General features: G+C 41.4%; 1 protein-coding gene across 2 annotated transcripts in view; it reads right to left on the bottom strand.

Annotated features, from left to right (window-relative positions):
- The window catches only part of PARD3B (par-3 family cell polarity regulator beta), a 1,547,452-nt gene that overhangs the window by 336,581 nt on the left and 1,185,786 nt on the right, over positions 1–25,085 (bottom strand). For both annotated transcript variants that reach the window (XM_044302617.1, XM_044302618.1), the window contains exon 21: positions 21,191–21,317. In XM_044302617.1, coding sequence (XP_044158552.1) covers positions 21,191–21,317 — 127 coding nt within the window. The remainder of the gene's footprint in view (positions 1–21,190; positions 21,318–25,085) is intronic.

Here is a 25,085-nt window from a genome sequence, read left to right as displayed (position 1 = left end):
GTCCTTGATCAGAGGTAATGCCAACCGTGGACATTTAAACAATCAGAGGCCGTGGTCAAATGTGACCACGGCATCTGAGAAGGCTAAAACCGGAAGAGCAGTGAAGATTGGTGAAAGTGACATTTTCTAATAATGATCTGGAGTCTGCACTGACCATGATCTGAAAAAAATATTGAATCACTTAAAATTTTAAGGTCACATGGCATATTGTGACCCTCCTGCTTTTAATGTCAGTAGTGTTCAGCGAAGTGAAATTTGAATCCGAATTTCTTGGTGCTTCATGGTAATGAATACATTTTTCCTAAAATGGATATAAAAAATATACATACATCATCCATTTGATCACAGAGACGCCGTTATTGCCATCGTGATTGAAAAATCTAAAAAAAAATAAATGCCCAACTTGCAGTTTTTTCATCACTTCACCTACCAAAACAATTTAATAAAAAGTGATCAAATAGTCATAGACACCCAAAAATATTTATCAGGAAAAACTACAGATCGTTACAAAAATAAACGAGCCCTCACGCATCTCCATAGACATAACTATAAAAAAGTAATGGGGGTCAGAATATGGTGATGAAAAAAAAAAAATAAAATTATTCAAAAGTATTTTTTCCGGTATTAATATGTAAATAAAACTATACAAAAATGAAGAGCACAAGTCAGTTTAACATATAGTGAACGCTGTAAAAACAAAACCCATAAAACTGTAGGATTTTTTTTTCCTATTCTGCCCTTTTGGGATTCTTTTACCAGATTCCCATTACATCTTATGCAATATTAAATGGTGCCATTAGAAATAAACTTGAACAAATTGAGCTTCGAATCATAGATCCGAAAACAATTCATAAAAAATAACTTTGTTGGTAATGCTGTTTCCATACAGCATTAAAATGTATAGACTCCATGTAGCCAAACTTCGTCTCAGCCGAAGTTGTGCAAGACTGCGGTGAATAACCACGGTATTCCTATCTGCATATTTAAAAACATTTTCAAATAGGAATCCGAAGTGGGCTTTGGTATCAAGGTATCAGCCAACCAGAAAAATTGGTTTTCTTTTAATCCAAACTTTTGGGGAAATTAGGAATGAATTTCTGGTATAATTGATTCATTCATCTTTATTACATAGATTATTGCCATTTAATTACTTGCCAATCCTTGTCAAATATCTGGCATTCAATTTAGGATTTCTGCCATGGATCTTCTGAAAATCCATAGAGGATTTGACTATGGCAAATCTGTGGTCTGGGATCCGGGCCATACACTGAAGGTGGCCATACACATTAGTCTAAAGTTGATCAATATAGATGATTTCCACTAAAACGATCAATAGTCAGGTGAAATTTAACAACGAACAAACCTTTTAGCTGAATTAAAGTTGGCAGTGTTAAAAATTTATATTCAAGAGTCACATGAAAGATAGCTAGTTGGGGAAAAAAGTCCTCTCTCTGAAAGAAAGATCTTTTCTCCATCGCCAACATTCATTTAACATAGCCTGTATAAACAACTGCAACAGCCAATATTGCGTATGGCAAAATGGCCGTTCACAAGATGATTGCTTGTACAACTGCTATTCAACCATCAGTATACTTCTATCTAATGTTTGTAGCCACATTAATTTCATGTTGAAACGTTGAGGATTCTGTAAGGATTTTGTGGATTCAGTCAGCAGTGCATGTGAATGGGATATTTTACTCATACCAAAATCTGCAAAATAATCAATAAACTGTGAATCTCAACATCCACAACATGTTCATTAATTCCACAGATCTCCTAACCCAGGTGGTGTGGTTCACCAGCACGGGATCTTCAATCAAGATGGCGCGACGGCCTCTTTGTGCTCAAATGGATTATGTGAATATGTTTTGTTTTGTTTTTTATCGCCATTTCAGGGAAAATTGATTTGTTACAAGGACAGCACAAGGAAATACAGCTTTGTGGGAAATTAATTCAACTTTAGATACTTCAATTCGTTCAATCCTAGTAATAAGGTTAGGAATCACTGGCCTATGGTATCAACTCAATCATTTAACCAGGGCACCAGATTTGTAGGCGCTGTGTAGGGATGAGCGAACCCGAACTTAACCCCATTGAAGTCAATGGGGACACAAACTTTGGGGCACTAAAATGCCAGTAAAATATACATAGTAAGGGCTAGAGGGCTGCAAAAGGAAGCGAAATGGGGATAAGAGCAGGACAATTGCCCTGCAAACAAATATGGATAGGGAAATTACCTAAAATAACATAAAATAGAAAAAAATAAAAAAATACAATCTTGAACTGGGAGGCGGAGGTCAAAGTGGAGTAGGAGGTTGAGGAGGCGTTGTAGGTACAAGTGGCGAAGGAAGAGGAGGAGGTAGCCTGTTTTTTTTATAGAATTTTTTTTTAGAATGTGGGCAACTCGGTGGTCGTTGCGCAGGCACTGCAGCATGTAGTCGCTCGTGTGTGCCAGGCTGCCAAGAGACAACCACAACTGTCCTCTATGGTAGGTGTATCATCTGTGTCCTCTGTACCCCCCCAGTGATGCCCATTAGCTGCTTTGGGTGCCACCGTGCTGTGAACACTGTTCCTCCTCATCATCATCATCCTCCTCCACATCCTTTAGAACTGTGCCCTGGCTGGACAGTTGTGTACCTGGCCTCTGTTGGTGCAGGAACCCACCCTCCGAGCCACTTGTGAATGACTGGCCTTATAACCATCCTCCTCCTCTTCCTCCTGTGCCACATCCTCTTCTATCATCGCCCGAAGTGGGATAGCAACGCTGAGGACGGCATCTTCGGCACTGGCCATGTTGGCGGAGTACTCGAAACAGTGCAACACGGCACACATGTCTCACATGGTGGTGAAGTGGTGCTGTTCTGCAGAGCAATTCACCCGTGCGTGCTGCACCTGAAACTGCACTATCACCTGCTGATGCTCGCACGGTCTCTAAAGCATATACAAGGTGGAGTTCCACCTTGTGGGTACATGGCATATGAGGTGGTGAGCTGGAAGGCCGAAGTTATGCTGCAGTGTAGACAGGCGAGCAGCAGCAGGGTGAGAACGCTGAAAGCGCGCAGAGACGGCCTGCTCTTTCTACAGCAGCTCTGACATATCGGGGTCATTTTTCAGGAACCTCTGCACCACCAAATTCAGCACATGGGCCAGGCAAGGGATGTGCGTCAAACCGGCTAGGCCCAGAGGTGTTATGAGATTTTGACCGTTATTGCACACCACCAGGCCGGGCTTGAGGCTCAGTGGCACTAACCACTCATCGGTCTGTTGTTCCATGCCCATCCACAGTTCCTGCGTGGTGTCAGGTTTTTCCCCCAAACAGATGAGTTTCAAAACTGCCTGCTGTCGTTTCCCCTTGCCTGTGCTGGAGTTGGTGGTGAAGGTGTTGTGCTGACCGGATGAGGAGGAGGTAGAGGAGTAAGTGGAGTAGGAGGAGGAGGAGGCAAAGAGAAACGTCCTACAATCCTCAGTGGCAGAAGGACATGCGCCAAACTGCTATTCGCCTCAGGCCCAGCTGCCACTGCATTTACCCAGTGTGCAGTTAGGGAGATATAACGTTCCTGTCCGTTCTTACTGGTCCACATATCGGTGGCTATGTGGACCTTCCCACAGATGGCGTTGCGCAGTGCACACCTAATTTTGTCCACCACTTGGTTGTGCAGGGAAGGGATGGCACGCCTGGAAAAGTAGTGGCAGCTGAGAACCACGTACTGTGGGACAGTCACCACTATAAGGCTTTTAAAAGTCTCCGTCTCCACCAGATGGAATGACAGCTTTTCAAAGGCCAGGAATTTTGAAATGCTGGCATTCAGGGCCAGGGATCGCTGGTGGGTAGTGGGGTACTTCCTCTTTCTCTACAGTGTTTGGGAGATGGACAGCTGAACGCTTCCATGGGACAGTGTGGAGATGCTTGGTCATGGTAACGGAGGTGGTGGTGTTGATGCCACACCCTCTGTTTGCTGGGTGGCAGGTGCCACTGTCACTTCAGAGGGGGAGGAAGAGGCCGAGACTGCAGCAGAAAAGGGAGTGGGAGAAGCATGAGATCTTTCATGGTTTTTGAGGTGTGTATGCCACTGCAGCTTGTGCTTTGCATTTAGATGCCTGGTCATGCAGTTGGTGCTCAGGTTTAGAACATTTATGCCTTGCTTCAGGCTCTGATTGCACAGCGTGCAATCGACTCGCCTCTTGTCATCAGCACATTGTCTGAAGAACTGCCACGCCAGGGAACTTCTTGGAGCTGGCTTTGGTGTGCTCAGTCCCTAGGTGTGGTGGGCAGTAGAAGGCATACTGGCTAGGGGACGGCCATTCTGCTTTTGCACCCTGCTCCCTCTTTTGCTATGCGGCTGGCGCTGTGTGACCACCACCTCTTCCTCCGAACTGTACACGTTACTCGCATGACCTTGCTTCCATGTGGGGTCTAGGACCTCATTATCCTCCACATCATCTTCAACCCACTCTTCACCCCTGCCCTCCTTGCCGGTCTGCACACTGCAGAAAGCCGCAGCAGTTGGCACCTGTGTTGCATCCTCATCATTAAAGACATGCTGCGGTGGTCTTCCCATGTTCACATCCTGAAACATAAGTGGTTGGGCATCACCACTTCTGGGGCAGCGCTAGGTGGATGGCCCACGGAAACCCCGCCAGCAGAGTCATCAAAAAGCATAAGAGACTGCTGCATGACTTGCGGCTCAGACTGCTTGGCTGGTTTGCAAGTGGGTGAGGTAAAAGACAGATGACCATGGGCTGCAGGTGCCAATTCTGCACTTTCAGCAGGGGACCGGGTGGGAGACAATGTGAATGAACTGGAGGCACTGTCAGCCACCCAGTCTACTACTGCCTCTACTTGTTCTGGTCTCACCATTCATACATCGGTATTCGGGCCTACAAAATAACGCAGAAGTTTTTCTCGTCTACTTGCACCTGAATAAGTTGTATAATTTGGGCTTGTAGCTGGCACAGATTGACCACGCCCTCTCCCTGCAACAGGAGCTCCACCAACACCAGCAGCACCACGACCAGGGCCACGTCCCTTATTTGATGCTCTCCTCATTTTTTTAGGTCACCCACAAACTAACAGATGGATAAACTATATTAATTTCCATGTCACGTATGCAATGCAGGTGTAACTCACACAAAAATTGGGTATATTTCATCCCCCGAACTAAGAGACAAATTAACTATGTACATTTCACTGGCATGTATGCAATGCAGGTGTACCTGAGACTAAAATTGGGTATATGTCACCCACCGAACTAACAGACGAATTAACTATGTCAATTTCACTGTCACGTAAGCAATGCAGGTGTACCTCACACAAAAAATGGGTATATTTCACCCACCGAACTAACAGACAGATTAACTGTATTTATTTCCCTGTCAGGTATGCAATGCAGGTGTACCTCACAACAAGAATAGGAATATGTCACACACCGAACTAACAGACAGATTAACTATTATATGTTTGTGCCAGGGGTACAAAGATGGTGGATTGCACCCGCAAAAAAGTCACTATAGGTCACCCACAGAATTAACAACCAGATTAATTATTATATTTCTGTGTCAGGGGTGCAAAGATGGTGCATTGCACCCACAAAACAAATAGCCAGATTATTAACTTTCTCCCTCAGTTCAGCTGCCTGCTTCTTGTCCCTGCAATACTCAGAGCTGATCTGTGGTGCTACCTGTGATCCAGCTTTTATAGAAGCTGGGTCACATGATGCACCGGCCAATCACAGCCATGCCATTAGTAGGCATGGCTGTGATGGCTTCTAAGTGCCTACAGCTTAAAAGCTTGTTGATTGGCTGCTCTGAAGCCTTTCAACAAGCTTTATTAAATTCGCTTAACACTAGCGCTGTGCTATAAACTTCTTTTCACTCTAAAGTGTATTTTCATCAATTATTCTAGCTTCCATTCCTTCTAAAAAGCTTGTTGGAAGAACGAGTGAAACGTTTTCAAGAAATCTACAGTACGTCCAGCTGCCTTGATTTATTCTTTACAGATATATACCATGACCTGGATAAATGAGAACCTTCACAGACACTTCTAAAATAGTTATTTTATTTTTATTTTTTTTTTCATTTCAAATTTACCTCATTTGCAGTTTTCTCTTATCCCCGATGCTTGAATCCTACTTCCTGGTTTGTCATGTTACTGCTTTCCCATCATGCATTAGGGCAGTAAAATGTGCATGTGACACTAACCACGCTCCTTGTTCTAACCAATGACACTTCCTACGTCCTAGGCTTCAATGCCTGAGGTAGCCTATAGCCATTGAATATCAAAACTGATTTTCCACAGGGTACAATGGTAGGCTAATAAGTTTAGAATAAGGCAGTTTTGATAAGTGGTGGTATTTGGGGAAAGTGATATAACCGCAATATCTTTTGGGGGGGATACATTTATACTGCTGACACAAACCCTTTAAGGTCCTTTGACATGGACTGATAATCAGGCCAATTTTCAGGGATGAGCATTTTTAGAGAGGTTTTATCCCGATAAGTGCCCTGTGTAAAAGGTGCTGGCAATTATCCCATGAATGAGCAAATGCTTGTTCAGTGAGTGATCATGTCTGTTAGCTAGCACCAAAAATCATCGTTCCTGTGCAGCAGATCATGCTGTCTAAACAACAATCTGCTGCCCAGACACAAATATTCTCTGTGGGGACAAGCCATCACTATTTTTTTTTCTGCAGAGGGTTGGGAGATAGAAATGATTAACAGAATATATCCAGTTGAGCTGATGCAAGGGATGAATTGTAGGGATTCTCACGTGGCCTTCATTTTTCAACTGATGTTTCGATACTGAAAACATTTGAATGAATATAATAAAAGTGCATGTGGGTCTTGCTGAAAATTTTTTTAAGGTACTGGTCTTGCGCATGCCACGTGTCATACCTGCTCCATGTTTTCCGGCACTCAAGTATTTTCCATTGAGTTGTCAAATGTGTAACAGAACATCATCACTCAAAGGACACAGCGGGGGGTTAGAGGTAAATTGCAAGTTAGGGCAGCGTGATTAGTTGATCAGATTTCGAGCAGCGTGGAAGGATTCCCTTGGAGAGTTCTCATTAACGGTGATAGATGAAAATGATCTTGGTTTAAGGTTAAATGTCAAGCGTTGCATGTTGGACAGGTGTAGGTGGCAGTGTTCTCAGAGACGCGTGCAGTGATTAGTATTCCAGGCTTGTTCTCTGTACAATGTATTGCTAAGCAACTCTTGGGTTTATCTGACCCCAGTTCATGTAACCAACTGTGTCTCAACATGCCTTGTTGGTTAAAATTTTAGAGAGAAGACATCTCGCACTAGAAACTAATTTACTCAGTGGAGACTAAATCAATCTCTCTAGAACAACCTGTATTCTCTGATGGATCCTAATATAAGGCCATAACAGCTTCATCAGGCAAAGACATTGCGACAAGCGATTCATATAAGTTTTCATTTGGAGACACGTTAACCCCTCATCTGCCAGCAAGCACTTTCCTCTAATTAAAAACACTGCCACAGGATTATCTGAGATGATGGCAATCATTAGAAAGACTGCCAACATTTTCTTCCTTTTGTGCAGTGATTTTTATCAACTCATGGTTTATGGGATGATTTGGAATGAATTACAGCACTGTCAATGGGATGACAGTAAGTTTACGAAGAACTCATTTGGACATCGTTAGACAAACACCACTTCAATGAGGACATGGTGTGAACACCTTTCTGAGAGCACAACATTTTGTAGACAGCCTCAGCATAAAAGAAACTTAGTGATTTAGTGCTTACTTCAGATAACCTCAATGTATATAGGGCATCCTCTGTCTGACAGGGCAATGAGGAAAGGCCCATTAAAGGGTTTATCCTCAGAATGGCAATATTGACCTCTTTCTACGCTGTAAACCTTATTAGAGTAATAAAAGATGTATTACCGCCAAGCAAAGACTGCCCAGAAGCTTTACTGATAGACATAGTCAAGTAATAAACAGTAAATTACAATCCAGTTGGGATTTACAAATCATGTGGGTAAGAAAGCAAAGGTTAATAAAAACAGTAAAATAAACTCTATTGGTCTATTCACACAGGTTGGTTTAGGTTCATATCTGCAACGGATTTTCTGGTAGTGGAGACTTTGTTGCAGATGCTGGTCAAAAAAAGGATAAAACATCATTGCATACAGCAATATTTTTATTGTTGAGCGAATCAAAGTCAAACAAATTCACTTCAATCTGGAAAGAATTTGCAGCGAAGCCGAATTTCCTCACGCTTCATGGTAACAATAGCATGTAATAGCTGCGATCTCCTTCACAAGCCAGAAGACGATTGTTTGGGAAGGAACCAGGGGTGCACCATCAAATGAGATCAGGTGAGGCGATCGCCTCAAGCAGCACCAGGTAGGGGCAAGAGGGGGGCCATGGATAATGAGCGCTTTCATTGTGGTAAAGGGGTTACGTTTAGAAATTGGCGTTGAGGGGGCGCGGTTTTAGTTTTCGCCTCAGGCAGCAGAAAGGTTAGGTGCACCCCTGGATGGAACATTTCCTTCACGACAATCGCCAGGCTCATCTTCTGGTGTAATACCAGCCTAACTTATTACAATAGCAAAATTGTAGCCAGCAAACAGCATTGTGGTTTTAGTGCTTTTAAAGTCATCTGTCTATTGTGTAATGTGGTTAAATTGAGGGGGGGTTTTTTGTGCTAAAATTTCTATTAGAATAAAAACAGTTATTACCATGCAAAAATGAATCAACAACATTATTACTTTCCCTCTTTTCCCCTCATTTAAACCCCCTTGCTTACCCCTAGCGCCCCCCCCCCCCCTCCCATTGCAATGTGTCTCCAATCCCCTCCATCAACAAGACGGAGACAGGATGAGGTGAAGGCAGGGAAACTTAAGACTTCCAATTCCCCCATATCCTATTCCATTTCTCCTCGGTATTTCTTTATATTTGCCTATATAAAATATTTTCGTATCTCTTGATCTTATCAATCAAATTTAGCCAAGTACATATGGTAGGTGTATTTTGTGAAAACCAGGTCCTTGTAATCAAGAGTGTGGCCATAAACATTAATTTAATTAACAAGATCTTTTTATACTTATCCAACATTGTTCCGTAAACGGAATCGCTACTTTCAATTTCTGGGTAATGTAGTTATTAATTGCCCTCCAATATTCTAATAATTTTCTACAGGACCAAAACATATGTAAGAAATCAGCTCCAGGTGAATCACACCGTGGACAATTCGAAGTGTTTCTCAAACCACGTTTATTAAACCATACTGGTGTAACATATATTCTATGTAAAATATTCAAATGAACCACCACATGATTGAAATTATGAGACACTAGTCTTAAATTAGCTAATATATTTTTCAACCCACCTAACTGAATCGTTGAACAGTCCACTGCCCAAGCTCTTTGTCCAGGGGAGGGTGTATTGTTAAATAGTGCTTACAGTAACAATTTATACACTTGAGAAATCTTGACCTTCTGCCCCAGATTTCCCATCAGATTATTCAAAGGTGTAGAGGTGTCGTTCTCAAACAAAAAAATTCCATGTAGACTCATTGAGAGTAGGAACAAAAAAAAAAAAAAAAAATAAAAGGGAATCCAGTATAACACCGACAGGTCTCACTAGTCTTCTAGGAAATAAATGAAAACCTTCAGCGAAACAGCAGGACACAGCCTCCAAGAAGTCAGCGCAGAGGGCAGAGGAGAGACGCCGGCAGAGGAACCCACGTGGAGGCAGCCAGAGCAAACAGTATCGCAACCAGGAAACAAACAGTACAGGGCTCAGCGGACGTCATCAACAGCAGTTCCCCCGGGAGGTTTGGTCCAGGACAGGCGAACTCCGGAGCTCAGACGGCAGATCTGACATCGGACCTCAGGCGGGCCAGGAGACGCGGTGGGGTGAAACACGGTGGAACAAGGAAGGAGGAGAGGAAGGGGTAGGGGTGATGCCTACTCTACGTCATCACGTCTGCCTGGGCTAAATTGAGGGATTTTTGAGCAAGGACATTCAATACAATCACGTTTTAGAGTAAACTCTTCACTTAAATAATGCTGGACCTGTACAACATAGGAGGTCGACTGACATATTTCTTGCTTAAATACTGATCTCAGAACCCTTAGCGTCAGGAGGCAGGGTTTCTTTAAATGATACGTATATGTAGATGAAAATGGTAGTCCATATAACATTCTAGATGGTTGTTTCTCACTTCTTGCTTCAAAAACTACCACAAAAATATGTCTGCAACACTGTCCTAAAACTGCATGTTTTTGGCCGCGGCTCTGTGTGGCCCGAACCACTGTGTGTATGGGTGACCTAAGTGGTGTTTGACCACCGTCTCAGTAGACAGTAGTGGAGCACAAGGACAGGCTAGAATGGTATAGTGTGTGTGCCTGTGTATAAAAAGTCTTATTGCATGAATTAATCAGGGGCTGAATTCTCAATAAATCAGTGCCCACCGCAAGGTTTAAGAAAATCGCGCACCTTTGATCACAAAATTTCATGATGGTGTAGCTGATGGTTAGGCAGTAGTAGAGCAGACAGTTATCGGCACTGAATACTCACACTATTTTATCATATATGAGCTCAGCTGAGACAATCATGTCTGAAGGTAGAGCAAGAAAGATAAAAAAAAAAAATATATATATATATATATATATACATACTTAGCCACTAATCCCTCCCAGTGGCTGCATCTGGTCCCGGCTATCAAGACCTTTACTACTTTTATTAATCACAAAATTACATTTTAACAACAGAACCAGAAGGTGTCCTCAGACAGAATGACTAAACTCTACCCCAGTCTGCATTCAAACCTTAGAAATCTACCATATATGTTCTTTGCACATTTTAAGATATTTTAATAAATCTTAGGAAATCCTTAAAGGATATTACATCAGATTAGAATTTTTATTCTTAGGTGAATTATTGTCATGGTCTTACCTCCTTGCTGTTCCCTTCGTTTGACATGTGCTGGCGGCCATCTTGGTTTCTGGGTTTTCTTGTAGCCTCCCACCCTGCGGCTCCTCCTTCCCACTGGGAGGAGCTGGATGCCCAGCTCATATATATAGGAGGTCTGTGGCTTCAGTTCCTTGCTTGGTCCTCCTGTGTTCACATGCTTCCAAGACTGCTGCTGCTTCTGGTTCCTGATCCTGGCCTCGTCTGACTACCCCGTTGGTTCCTGATTCCGGCTTCGTCTGACTACCCCGTTGGTTCCTGATTCCGGCTTCGTCTGACTACCCCGTTGGTTCCTGTTCCTGGCTTCGTCTGACTACCCTTCTGGTTCCTGACCTCTGTCTCCGCAAGACCCTGCTTCGGTTTAGCCATCCGTTCGGACTTTGCTTACGGCTTGCTCTTCAATAAAACCTTCTTATTTTCCGCTTATCTCTTGTTGTACGTCTGGTTCATGGTTCCATGACAATTATATATCAGCCTGGTACTGGCTGTTATCACCAGTAACCTGGAAAACTGCCTTGGCTAAGATTTCAGTCTTCTCATCCCACTCTTCCCTCATCAAACGTATCCTCATTTCACCTGTCATTTCACTGAAGTAGATTTGTCAAAGCTGAGGAAACAAGCGTCAGAGTCATCCATGTGAACGATGCTTTAATTACACATGGTAGGCGACAAATGAAACTGTGACTGTGCTGTAAACTGTGTATAAACTGCACCATTTATCTCACAAATTATTTTTGTCCTTACATGAACAGCTATAAGCAACATTTCTTAAGGAATCAAAATGTAGGACTTTTATCAGCAGGCAGAGCAACCAGCAGTTCAGTATCAAAACATCACCGCAGTTTTAAAGGAAGACTAACCAAATTGTAATAATTTAGCTTTAAAAACATATAGATAGTTGTTAGAGGAAATATTGATGATGGAGCACTGGTTGCTCTTAGTACTCCCAGTGGTGGACTGGGAACTAAAAGCGGCCCTAGAAAAAAACTAAAAGTGGCCCCAATGTTGTAGGTGGGTCCAAAGTGACAGAAGGCAGGGGAACACAAGTAGATGGCACCAATACAAGTTGGCAGGGTCAACAATTCCATGTTGCAGCACAGAATACCATCCCAAAGAGCCAAATAACATAGTGCCGCACAAAATACCTCCCCAGAAGCTTGTTTCTCTGTGGTGGTCATCACTAGCTGCCATGTTCTGCCCTCCTCCTTGTCCAATTGTCTCTAATTAAGATATGGAGCAGGGAGCTTAGGAGGTGAGATGTGGGCCACAGCACCAAGTCAGCCCTACCTTTAGCTTGCTGCCTGGACTTCCATGAATAATGTCCCCTGTAGTGCTCCCAGTAGTATGTACTCAGTCAGCGGCAGTGAGGATAGCTCGGGTGGCTCTGTGGACATCGGACCACCAGGAAAATTCTCTGTATGGTCTGCCCCTGAGTACTTAGCATGACTCTCTGGTTAACTGCTATTCACTACTCTGTATTCATTGTCCTGTTTAATAGGGTCCCACTAGATGTATTGCACATAAAAATCATCTGACATTTACAGGGCCCAAAATATTACAAAACTACCCTCATCCATTATAGGTGGCAATCAAATGGATACAATGTATACAATATGGAGGATGGGAAAAGAGTGAGGATGTTCAAGGGGGCTTGACACTTTACATTATGGGACTCACATATTCCAAATAACAACCAACACTCACCAGCCTGTAATTCTGAATGGTTCATGAATTAAAATGTCACCAATTACAAGGATTTGACTGCCGCTGGATGTAAGGGCTTCTGCTTATCTGTGTTGGAGGCTCCATTTAGGGCCTCTATCACATGCTGTCTCAAAAACAGAGGAGAAAAAAAATCCTGCAAGCTGGAGTTTTTTTCCTCATTAAAAAAAGTAGACTCCCAGATGGAACCCAAGTAGATCTCATTCACTAATGCCGAATCTGGCATTTCTGTTATTTTCATTGTTCTCAGGATTCCCAACCGTTCCGAAATTTCTGGACAGTCCGTAAAAATAGGTGACTTTTTTCCTGTGTCCATGGAAAAAAAATAGATATGTCTGTTATTTTTTGAGGATGAGGATGGTGGTATTTGAGTACTAGATTACTTTGGTGATAATTATCTACATTTTACAGCTCACAGTAAATGTTGGTGATGAGTTCTCAGTATATTGAGCTATAGACATTTATTACTTATAGACTTTCTAATTCATTATGGTTTTCCAATCTGTCCGTAAAAATGTTGGCTGTGGTTTTCGGTTAAGTTGTCCAGAAAAATAGTTAAATTTTGTTTGGCAACTCTGGTTTTGGTCCTCTATCGCAGTAGAACAACGGAAATAATACTGATGTGAAAGAGGCCTTATAGCATATGAAGAACTGGCCACAACAGGGCCTATGATATCATGTAAAAGATAACCCCTAATAGTGGATCATTTGCTGCTGCGGTTCATGACTTTTTTTTTTACAGACAGTTTTGCAAAGAATAATGGGCCACATGCATCATTTCAATCACTAGAAAACTGGAGAAATTGCATTGAAAAGAATGAAAAGGGAATCAGAAAATTGGGATATCACAATGCATAAAATGCTGTCAGCAGAGGGCCACCTATGAGCCTGTAGGTGCAGTTGCCTTCCAATCCTATTTACACCATCACAATTGTTTCTACTCATACAATAGATAAAAAGTGGTGAACCTAGTTAGGCTTGTTCCAGAGGCGTAGCTATAGGGGAAGCATGGGAAGTTTCTGCTTTGGGGCCCAAACTCAGAAGGGGCCAACCCAGGTGGATGACTAATACATTTTATTGTCAGGGCCTCCTCAACAGTATTCTAAAATGACTTTCTATACAGTGTAGGAAACGGACAGAGTGTCTGACAGGCAAAGTCTGAGAGGACGATCTTGACAAGCAACAGGAGTGGGGGTTGCAAGGAAGTTGCTGGGGGGTCCCTGCTCAAAAATATTACTGTGGGGCCCAATCATTTCTAGTTACATATATCTAATGTCTATGTTCACTGGAGATGTTTTCATCTTATGCGGTTTGTTAACAAATGAATCAGATTTGTAATACCTATTAGAAATCCACACGGTGCACTACAGAACACAGTCATGCAATACAACAGATCCTAAGAAAAACACCCTTATTCTCATTACAATCTGAAGGCTACAGTAACCACATTTTACCTTTTTATAAAGCAGAGAATAATGTTACAAACTGGCATTACATTCAGACCTTTACCTACTGGGATATAATTGCATGACTTAATACCGCAGAACAAGATTTTCTTTTAACAACCGCACATAGCATTTAACAATAGGTGAAAGATTGGCTGAACTATTTGCTGCGTAGAAAATACTGCTCTGCAGAGAAGGTTTCAGAGAGCATTCATTTTTACATGCAGTAAAGTAAGTAACAGCACACTGATATCAAATCCACAGGTCTACGTATATATTAATATTTGACTCCTGGAAAGTTCTAGTGGCTGGAGCAATCAAATTTGTCAAGCTATCATTCATTGATTTGCTGACTGTCCATGGTGTGGGAAATTAGTAGAGTGACCTTAGAATTTGCAAAACACAATGGTATAATGTGATTTTCACAATGATAACTAACAGATTAGAAGGCCTCATACACACAACCATATTTTGTATCCATGTTTACGCTGCATCTTTTGCAGAAGACACATGGACCGGACCCATTCATTTCTATGGGTCCACACAAAAAAGAAAAAAGAAAAACAACACTGCATACAGAATATATCCATGTGCTAGGGTGGCCACTTTCATAACCCCAAAAAGGAGGACATTACATCCGGGACAGTGGGGCGCAACACTATAATGCACAGAATGGCAACCATAATCTATATAACAATGTTGGTCAAATTAAACTAGAAATCTAGTTAAATAATTAAAGGGATTCTGTCACCTCGTTTTAGCTTATAGAGCTGTGGACATGCACGGCTAGATCCCCGCTAGCATGTCTGCAATATACCTGTCCCATAAAGCTGTGTCCTTTTATTGTGTTTAAAAAATGATTTTATAGATATGTAAATGAGCCTGGTAAGGTGCCCGAGGGGCTGTACTAACCTTCTTGGTGCACAGCCTCGCCCCCTTGTAAAAGAGCCCAGCACCACCTGCATCCTCCGAATCTCCTATTCATCACACTACAATTAGTGTTGATCGAGCACCAAAGTGCTCGTGTGCATTCAAACTTACAACCTTCTGTATTAGAGGCAAGGCACTTAGCCACTCAGCTATAATAGATGCATAGCCAGTTAAAAAAAATAATAGACTTCTACTGCACTGTAGTTCTACTGAGACCTATACAGTAGAAGTCTCATATTATTTTTATTTTTTTTAGTGACTGACTATGCAGCTATATAGTGTAGTGGTTAAAGTTCTGGGCTGTGATGCAGAAGTTGTGAGTTCAAATCCTGTCACAAACTTTTTCAGAAATAGAGGCTAAACTTAATTTAAACATATATATATATATATATATATATATATATCCACTCACCTAAAGAATTATTAGGAACACCATACTAATACGGTGTTGGACCCTCTTTTGCCTTCAGAACTGCCTTAATTCAACGTGACATTGATTCAACAAGGTGCTGATAGCATTCTTTAGAATTGTTGGCCCATATTGATAGGATAGCATTTTGCAGTTGATGGAGATTTAAGGGATGCACATGCAGGGCACGAAGCTCCCGTTCCACCACATCCCAAAGATGCTCTATTGGGTTGAGATCTGGTGACTGTGGGGGCCATTTTAGTACAGTGAACTCATTGTCATGTTCAAGAAACCAATTTGAAATGATTCGAGCTTTGTGACATGGTGCATTATCCTGCTGGAAGTAACCATCAGAGGATGGGTACATGGTGGTCATGAAGGGATGACATGGTCAGAAATAATGCTCAGGTAGCCCGTGGCATTTAAACGATGGCCAATTGGCACTAAGGGGCCTAAAGTGTACCCAGAAAACATCCCCCACACCAATACACCACCACGACCAGCCTGCACAGTGGTAACAAGGCATAAAGGATACATGTTCTCATTCTGTTTAAGCCAAATTCGGACTCTACCATTTGAATGTCTCAACAGAAATTGAGACTCATCAGACCAGGCAACATTTTTCCAGTCTTCAACAGTCCGATTTTGGTGAGCTCGTGCAAATTGTAGCCTCTTTTTCCTATTTGTAGTGGAGATGAGTGGTACCCGGTGGGGTCTTCTGCTGTTGTAGCCCATCCGCCTCAAGGTTGTGCGTGTTGTGGCTTCACAAATGCTTTGCTGCATACCTCGGTTGTAATGAGTGGTTATTTCAGTCAATGTTGCTCTTCTATCAGCTTGAAATTAGATTTAAATACACTGATTCGAGCATCGCGCTCAAGCACACGCAGTGTTTGACCGAACTCCGGCAAGAACTGGTGTTCGGCCAAGCATGCTCACTCAACACTAATTACTATGTATATGTGCAATGAAATGTCACTATGACACCACTAGTATTAGCTGTACCAATGAAACATTGCACTACAGGCAGTTAAACCTCTCCAAAAGACTACCCCCTTAAGACCACACCTTTTCTGTGTATGGTACTTTGAGGCTCCTTTTATACAATGTTTATTGTCTTTCATTTTTTAGAGCTGTTCATATTTTGAGATTTTTGACACAGATTTCTTAGTGCTGAAATACCTTGAGTAAATAGTAAATAAGTGAAGATTTCCCCTTTTTTTTTTGTTTTGTTTTTTTAAGAGACCAAATGATTAAAAATAAATAAGTATGTGCCAGTCTCCACTACCCAGCACTTCCTGGTACTGACTTGACACATAGGAAATGGCAAGAAATGCCCACGCAGCTAATGACTGGCCACAGAGATTTCCAGAGCAATGGGGACCAAAGCAGCATCAGAATTCCAGAAGCTATGGATGAGTAAGGTACCTAATGCTTATTTTTTTTTTATTCTTAAACCATTCTGGCCCTTTGATTAAAACAAATTGTCTCGCTTCAAACACCCTTTAAATGTATAAAGTGGCAATAATTATGATGCAATAACTACATTAATAAAGCACTTTCATTCTATGCATTGTATTTCAATTGTACACCAGTGTCAATACCAGAGTGCAGTGTGTTTGTCGAATGGGTGCGGGAGGGGTATTTAATTGCACCTTTAAATTAAAGAATGAACACTTGACATTTTTTTACCATTTATTAATCTGTGTACCAAACCAGTGAATTTACATTTATAGGCCTCATAATAAAATGTCTGTTAAACGGAACAGTGGAAAAATAAAGACCCATGTCTTGTCATCTAAGAGTCAGAATGTGGTTGGCTATAGTAGTGCAAACAGCAGTAGCAGCACCAGCCGTCGAGCCAGCAGTAGCAGGTCACAGTTCTACCTCAAGATTAATATTTAGGACAAAGTGGACATTCACAGCAGGATGATGTCTAATTTTCTAAATCACAATGGCCTTTTTCCGACACATACTCCGTTTCCTGGCTCCATTGAATTCTAGGCAGGCAGATTGGAATGGTGATCTGAACTAGCCCAGTTTTATCTCATTGTCCAGCCTCCAGTGTCATCTCAGAGAGGGTTTTCTGTGTGGCAGCTGGCATTGTCACATCCAAAAGGACAAACTTGTGCTCCGCCAGTGAAACATCACTTTTGTCAAAATTAATGAGCCATAGATCAATGAGTATTTTTACACACCTTTGGCTGAGGTTGATGAATAGATCTGTCTTTGCAGATGGTGGCTATTTATTGCAGGCCCCATCATGCTACTGCCACTGTCTGCCTATTTACCTTCCTGTTCCATAATGTTTGGCTGCTGCTGCCGCCACTACCATTAACCATACCCACCCGCCACTACTACTATTGCTCACTTAAAAAAAAAATAATGTAATAGTTGTTTGGGATCAAGCCAATAAATATGGAAATTATAGATATAGACACATTTATCAATCTTTGGTGACTTCTGCTATTTGCCACTATCATACCAGCAGCATACATTATACAGTATACTAAAGTAGTAGTATATAGTTCAGGTGTTAATTGTAAAAACTATAAAATCATAATAAGATAAAAGGTATAAAAGTAATGCATCTTATAAATATGATTTATGATTAATGGAATAAGACTGATTTAGATAGATATTTAGTACAATATGCAAGCAATCCTATGTATATTAAACATGGGCCTAGTAAGATATTTTAATCTAACATGGACAAATATAAAAATCCAGAACGTACAAGAAAGGCATATTTAAGTTCTGTCCATTAACGTGGTTACGATGATTTGATAGTAAATACAACTAAATTACTGCTATTTTGTAACAATTTGTCAAAGACAATTTTATCCCAATTCCTTGTGTTCTTTCTCAATTCCAGTATAAAACTGTAAAACGACAAATGTATCTGTAATAGGTTTCCTTTCCAGGTGATAGAATCCTGTAATGTTGACAGACTTATTGGTAAAAGTTTTAATAGAAAAAAAATTGGCAGCTATCTGAAGGAACAGCATTGGTTGCTATGACGCCGTGCGCTTCATGCAGCCGCTGCTGTACAGTAATACACTCATATAGTGTATTACTGTACAGCAGCGGCGGCATGAAGCACACAGCATCATAGCAACCAGTGACACCGTGCGCTACTGCTCTGAACAGGAATCCAGCCCGGCATACCATGGACTGCTCTCGGCCGCGGAGCACAGCCGTGTGCATTCGGCCTAATCAGTATAAAAAGTTGACAATCCTCCAACAAATTGCCATGAAATCATGGCACAAAATTATTAATTTATTAACAGTATGGGTTTTCTTAATGAAGAATGATAAACAACTCAGTCTAAAAACTAGCTGTTGACTGGGGGAGGTGGAGGAAAAGTTTGAACCATTTGTGCATGCAAGTGAATGAATACACATGATAAAAATAAACATTGTATTTGCAACACCAAGAAGGACAAGAGGTAAGGTTATGCAGAACGTGTCGCTAAGGTCTGCAGATTATCAAATTGTAAAGCACCTAGCTTCAATCTGTGACATGTGGGAGGGCATAAAAGCCAGATTTAAAGCAAAGTTTTTTAGCCACATGAAATCTCAAAAATTGAATCAAGTTGTGTTTGATATGATTGTGTCATGCCTCCTATTCATTGACCTGTCAGTTGTCACTGTTTGTTGCAAACTGAGAGGGACAGAATCTTTGGTTTATCACTCCAACAGATCACTACACATCTAGGCTGAGATGTCAGCATTGTTAAACGGTCCATAACCTGGTGGTTGGGAGAGCAACAATAAACTGAAATGACAGTAAAAGGTGCACAAAGGTGAACCTCTGCACAGATGGATCATCTGATTAGAAGAATGGCATATAGTGATCCATTCTGTAATGCAAGCAAAATTGGATGTCATATCCCAAGCCTAGGGTGGCAAACAGTGCCTACACAAACCATCAGAAGGCATTTGCACAACATTAGGCTACAAGCCAGCTGTCTAGCTATAGGTATTCTATTAACCTCACACCACTGATCTCACAGGCTATCATGTCTCGAAAGCAATGATAGCCAGATATTGGTCTGGAGACCATGTTTGCAAAGCCATGAAGAGGTCTTCACAAGGGAATTTCCCACTGGTCCCACTCCCAGCATTATGGTGTGGGGTGGTATAATGTGCAGTACCTGGACCCTTGTAGTCTTTATTTCAGTTCACTAACATCTTTGTTTTCCATTGATTTGTTTAAGGAACCAGTGGTACAGCCATTTCTCCAAAGTGTCCCAGGAGCTATTTTTCAACAGGATAACACCAGACCACATGTTGATCATGCTACTGTGGATAGTCTATGTGGCCAAAATATGCTACCATGACCATCAGCGTCTCCAGATGCATCATATATACCAGGTCATAGAATAACCTGAGGTTTAAACTACACATCTAAATGTTTAATATCCCCCAAGGGACATCATTTGATGGTAGCACATTAAAGGAAAATGTCAAATTTTATACTGTGCCCTAATTATTAATAGTCTGTCCATTGTTTGTCTATTGGAAACCCACTTTACTAAAAAGAGAACCCAGTGGGTGAATATGTAATGGGTCAGTCCGGAGTACCATTCATGTTATCCCACATATTCTCAGTTGGTAAACATACTTAGACATGATAAGGTAGATATTGATTTGCATTCTAATTTGACAAACAAGAAGGGAAGATTTGTCATTTTACACAACAAATGGAATGGTCTGATTTGTATTCAGGCTGTTGTTGATATCCTGCCACTTTATACTTCCTTTATGATAAATCAGCCAAATTTATGAAAACAAGGTATTTATGCCCTGTGTTAGTAGGGATTTTAACTGCATTATGGATAGGCACCATTGGGTATGGTGGTATCCCTCCATTCTTTAAACTGTGCCAAGAAGTGGAATTACAGAATGGGTAGCAAATGAGCCACTCACATATCTCAATAGCAAGAGCAGATCTAGCTTTAGCAAAGGAACAGTTCATGAAATTGGTTGCAAAAATGGGGAGAAAGGGATACTATGCATAGGCCATACAAAGTTATACAAGTATTGAGCTCACATGTTCTATCAAGTCCTGCAGGTTCAGGGTCTATACAGCACATACTCTGCTGAACTAAAGTAAAGCTACACAGGGAAAATACAGTATATGAATTTAGGATTAAAGGTGTTTTCAAGAACATTTTTATGAGCCAGTATAGAGTGGGCTAAATAATAAAATAAATCAATAATCACCCCCACCAACTCCCACTCTGCTCCCGTTTTGATTCTGTCCAGTCCCTGCTGCTCACCACTTCATGGCCCTGCGCTTGACACAAGAAATGGTTTGGACTTCCTGCTTAGCCAATTACTGGCTGCGGCAGTGACCCGCCTCAGTCAGTGATTGGCTGAACGGACAGCCCAAACCATTTCCTTCTGCTGAATCTAGGGCCAGAAAGTGGGGAGCAGTAGAGACCAGAGTGGTATCAGTGTGGCAGTGGTGGAAGCTTGCTTCCTGAATTGCTTAGGCTGAGTATTGATTATTTTTAACTCATTCCATGCTGCTAAAACCTTTCAATCTACAGCCATGATTCAATTCCCTTTTGATGTTCTCTATGATGATAATAGGTGATGTGCAGTACTCTTTTTTTTTTTCCCATCCAGAACTTTCTGCCATTAGGGTTCCAGATGATAGGTTGCACATTTTACTAACAAATGTTGGTTGAATATTAGTATAATTCGAAAAAGTTAAGGATCATTCAGTTCTTACCCAACCCTGTTCAAACCGTCCTGCCACATCCTCGTTTTCATACAGAGAGAAGCCTTCCCGTTTTGCCTGCTGATACTCCATCCGTAGCTGCTGTATACGGTCTACATTACCAGATGTAGGGTGGCCACTAAAAAATAAAACCAAGGCATAAAATATATATTTATAACCAGCCTTGCTGAAAGAGACTTTTTGCTCCAACGCAAATTGTTCATGTTTACAGACATTATTTGCAGTGAAGCCTGCTACCATCTGGATATTGAATAATGCTTATATTAGGAGTTTAACTGCTGCAGAATAAAAATGAGTATTTCAGACAATGAAAATATTCCTTAGCTTATCTATAAACGAGATGGTCATGAATATTCAGTATTATGCAAACAATGGTGCAAATAGCATTCCCACTGCCCAAAAGCAATAACAATCCGGGGTGAGCAAAAAATTATAAATCTTCACAGAAGTCAACACCTGCACGGAAGCAGCTTCATCATGCACAGAAAGCAGATTCTGCTTTAGAGTCCAAAGAAATGGAAATAGCTATTGCACTATTGTCCTGATGAAGAGGGCTGTACGCCCTTGAAACGAGTCGACTTGGAATAAAACAATTACTTTTTTACCGATACTTACTTGGTATCAAGTCTCCTGTATACAGCACCTATAAAAAGGTTTACATTAACGTTTTTACTACATGGATCTCCCTATCGTGACGACAGTTCCTGTGGCACGGGCAAGAACCTTGGCAGCAGTACAGGCATCCGGCACGCTGGACAGGCAAATACCAGCAAGGCGAAGCAAAGTAGTTGTGACTCATTACAACTCTATATGGTAAGCGCTGTGTCTATACTGCAATTTAATATAAAACAGCAACACACATTAGGCGCTGCCTCCTCTTCTCTTTTTCTTTTATAAGAAATGGAAATAAAAACAGCCCATTCCCCTGCTGGAAGCAGCAGAGCAGAAGCATCGACCCTTTCGTTGCTGCTCCCTGATTACATTTCATCATTTATATGCACCCTGTTTTTACATTATGACCTTTTCCAACCCACAACTAACCAGTATTGTGTTAAAATCCTAAACTCTTGCAAATGTCACACAGCAGAATATAGAAGGAGATTCTATTGTTCATCCAACTTATCAGAAACAACATGCCACGGATTCTGTCACTGGCAAAGGGATTAAAGGGAAGGTTGACAGTCACGTGACATGATAATCTGCAAAATCGGTAAACTCACACACAACATCAATGAATGGCTCTAAATGAGAACATTACTTTCTACTTTTCTGTGCATGAGTAATGATTTGTGTAAGTAGCGTCCAGTCACTCCATGAATATAGTAAATACTATATAAATGATAACCATTCATGTGCCAAATCAAAAGAGAACACATGAAACTAATCTGGAGAACTATAGGGGGCATTTATTAAGCCATGTGTTTTAGGCACCAGTCTTAATAACCCCTATAACTTTGGCAGTGGATCTGCCAAAGTTATGAATACGCAGAGGCCTCTACATAACTTCGGTGCATCCAGTGCCAGTCTAAATGTAAGACAGCTTCCTTGTTGTCTTACATTTAGACCTTTTTTAGGCGTAGAAAATAATGAATGAGACAGGCCTGCCGGCTGATCCCCTTACTCGCCCACGCGGGCCCTTTTGGACCTAGCGTGAGCGAGAAAAAGTTGCGCCGCAATCTGCGTCAGAAATGCTCATAATATAGGCGTATTTATGGATAATAAATGACCCCCTATGTGTGCACTGATTAGACATATATTGTTTATTATAATTTATGTAAGGTAAGTTAGCTTTACCATCAGTCAGACTACTTATATATCATGGTATTTCCAGGGCTGCATTTTACTATAGGCATAGTGGGCTTTTGCTTATAGGTGGCCCCAGGGGAAGGGCACCTGTTGAAGGCAAAATTTACTTCTATCTGTAATTTTATAAGATGGTCACACTGCTGATTATGACTGCTATGTCTGGAAAGAAGTCAGCTGTATTTAAAATCTTCATAGGAAAGCTGCTTGTCCGCAAATGATCTTTGCATGAACAAACATACCCAGCAAGTTCGTTCATCCTTAATCCGGTGTCAATGAACATATATGGCCAGTATGAATGACTATAATGGCCAAAATGTGTATGACTTATTCTGAGGATGATCGTTCACTTAACAATTGTTCATTCAACAGTTGTTAAACCATCAACCTACATCTCGGGGACGGATAATTTATGAGTGGGACTTCTCCAATGATAGGAACATCCCTTATCTGTAGTCAGCCAGCAATACATTTCATGAACCTACAGGACAAATGTGAAGAAGGCCCCATCAATGTCATTGTCGAAGAAGTCTATGAGACCACCAAAAAAGTAACTAAACTGGAGAAATCCTTCAAGTATTTCAAACAATTAATGAATATAAATGAGTTTTATGAACCATTGCTATGATTATCTGATCATTTATGTCAAATTCCATACACCTGCTGTTCTGTCCTGACATTCCCACCAATGAAACAGTTAAACTGAATACTAGAGAATTACACTGCAGCTACTTAAATGCTGGAAGTTCATTTTAATACTTTCCATAAACATGTGGTGGAGTGAACCTTTTTCGGGATCTCTACCAATATATTGAGTGAGGTTTATTTAATGTGGCAGATCTAATCTAAAGTCATTTACATTTATAGTAGAACAATGACTGTCTGCATCTTTAAAAGGCCAAGCCTGCCTGAAATTACATACAAAATCACATTATTTCCAATGATAAATAATAACATACCTTTATATTCTGCTTCTCATAGTCATAAGGTACTGTCTGCAGTAAAAAGTTACAGGACAACAGCTATGAGGTCAGATATTGTTCCTTCTAGACCTATTTCCAGATGTATAATAATCAGACCAAGAATTGATCCACATAGGTAGTTAGCCTTCAAGATTTACTTATGCCAATTGTTCCCATGATCAGACTAAGAATGCAAAAAGGCTTCAAGACCAGATCTTTGCCAAATAGGGAAAGATCATCTGACCTCTCCTGAACTACTGGAACAGGATGGAAAGCCGAATCACTGATCATGAGATATTTGTCTGGTATATGGCTTTGTAGAACTTAAGGCTATTTTTACAATCTTAGAACATAAATTGTTATCCAAGACATATATTGCCCCATATAGATCAAATGGAGAACGTTAAATTATAAGGCTCGTCTGAAAAGGTTGTAAGTAGAGTTGAGCGAACACCTGGATGTTCGGGTTCGAGAAGTTCGGCCGAACATCCCGGAAATGTTCGGGTTCGGGATCCGAACCCGATCCGAACTTCGTCCCGAACCCGAACCCCATTGAAGTCAATGGGGACCCGAACTTTTCGGCACTAAAACGGCTGTAAAACAGCCCAGGAAAGGGCTAGAGGGCTGCAAAAGGCAGCAACATGTAGGTAAATCCCCTGCAAACAAATGTGGATAGGGAAATTAATTAAAATAAAAATTAAATAAATAAAAATTAACCAAAATCAATTGGAGAGAGGTTCCATAGCAGAGAATCTGGCTTCCCGTCACCCACCACTGGAACAGTCCATTCTCAGATATTTAGGCCCCGGCACCCAGGCAGAGGAGAGAGGTCCCGTAACAGACAATCTGGCTTCATGTCAGCAGAGAATCAGTCTTCATGTCATAGCAGAGAATCAGGCTTCACGTCACCCACCACTGTAATAGTCCATTTTCATAAATTTAGGCCCAGCACCCAGGCAGAGGAGAGAGGTCCCGTAACAGACAATCTGGCTTCATGTCAGCAGAGAATCAGTCTTCATATCATAGCAGAGAATCTGGCTTCCCGTTACCCACCACTGGAACAGTCCATTCTCAGATATTTAGGCCCCGGCACCCAGGCAGAGGAGAGAGGTCCCGTAACA

This window comes from Bufo gargarizans, chromosome 8 (assembly GCF_014858855.1).
Source record: "Bufo gargarizans isolate SCDJY-AF-19 chromosome 8, ASM1485885v1, whole genome shotgun sequence".
NCBI lineage: Eukaryota > Metazoa > Chordata > Amphibia > Anura > Bufonidae > Bufo > Bufo gargarizans.
This window is presented reverse-complemented; position numbering and strand designations above follow the sequence as displayed.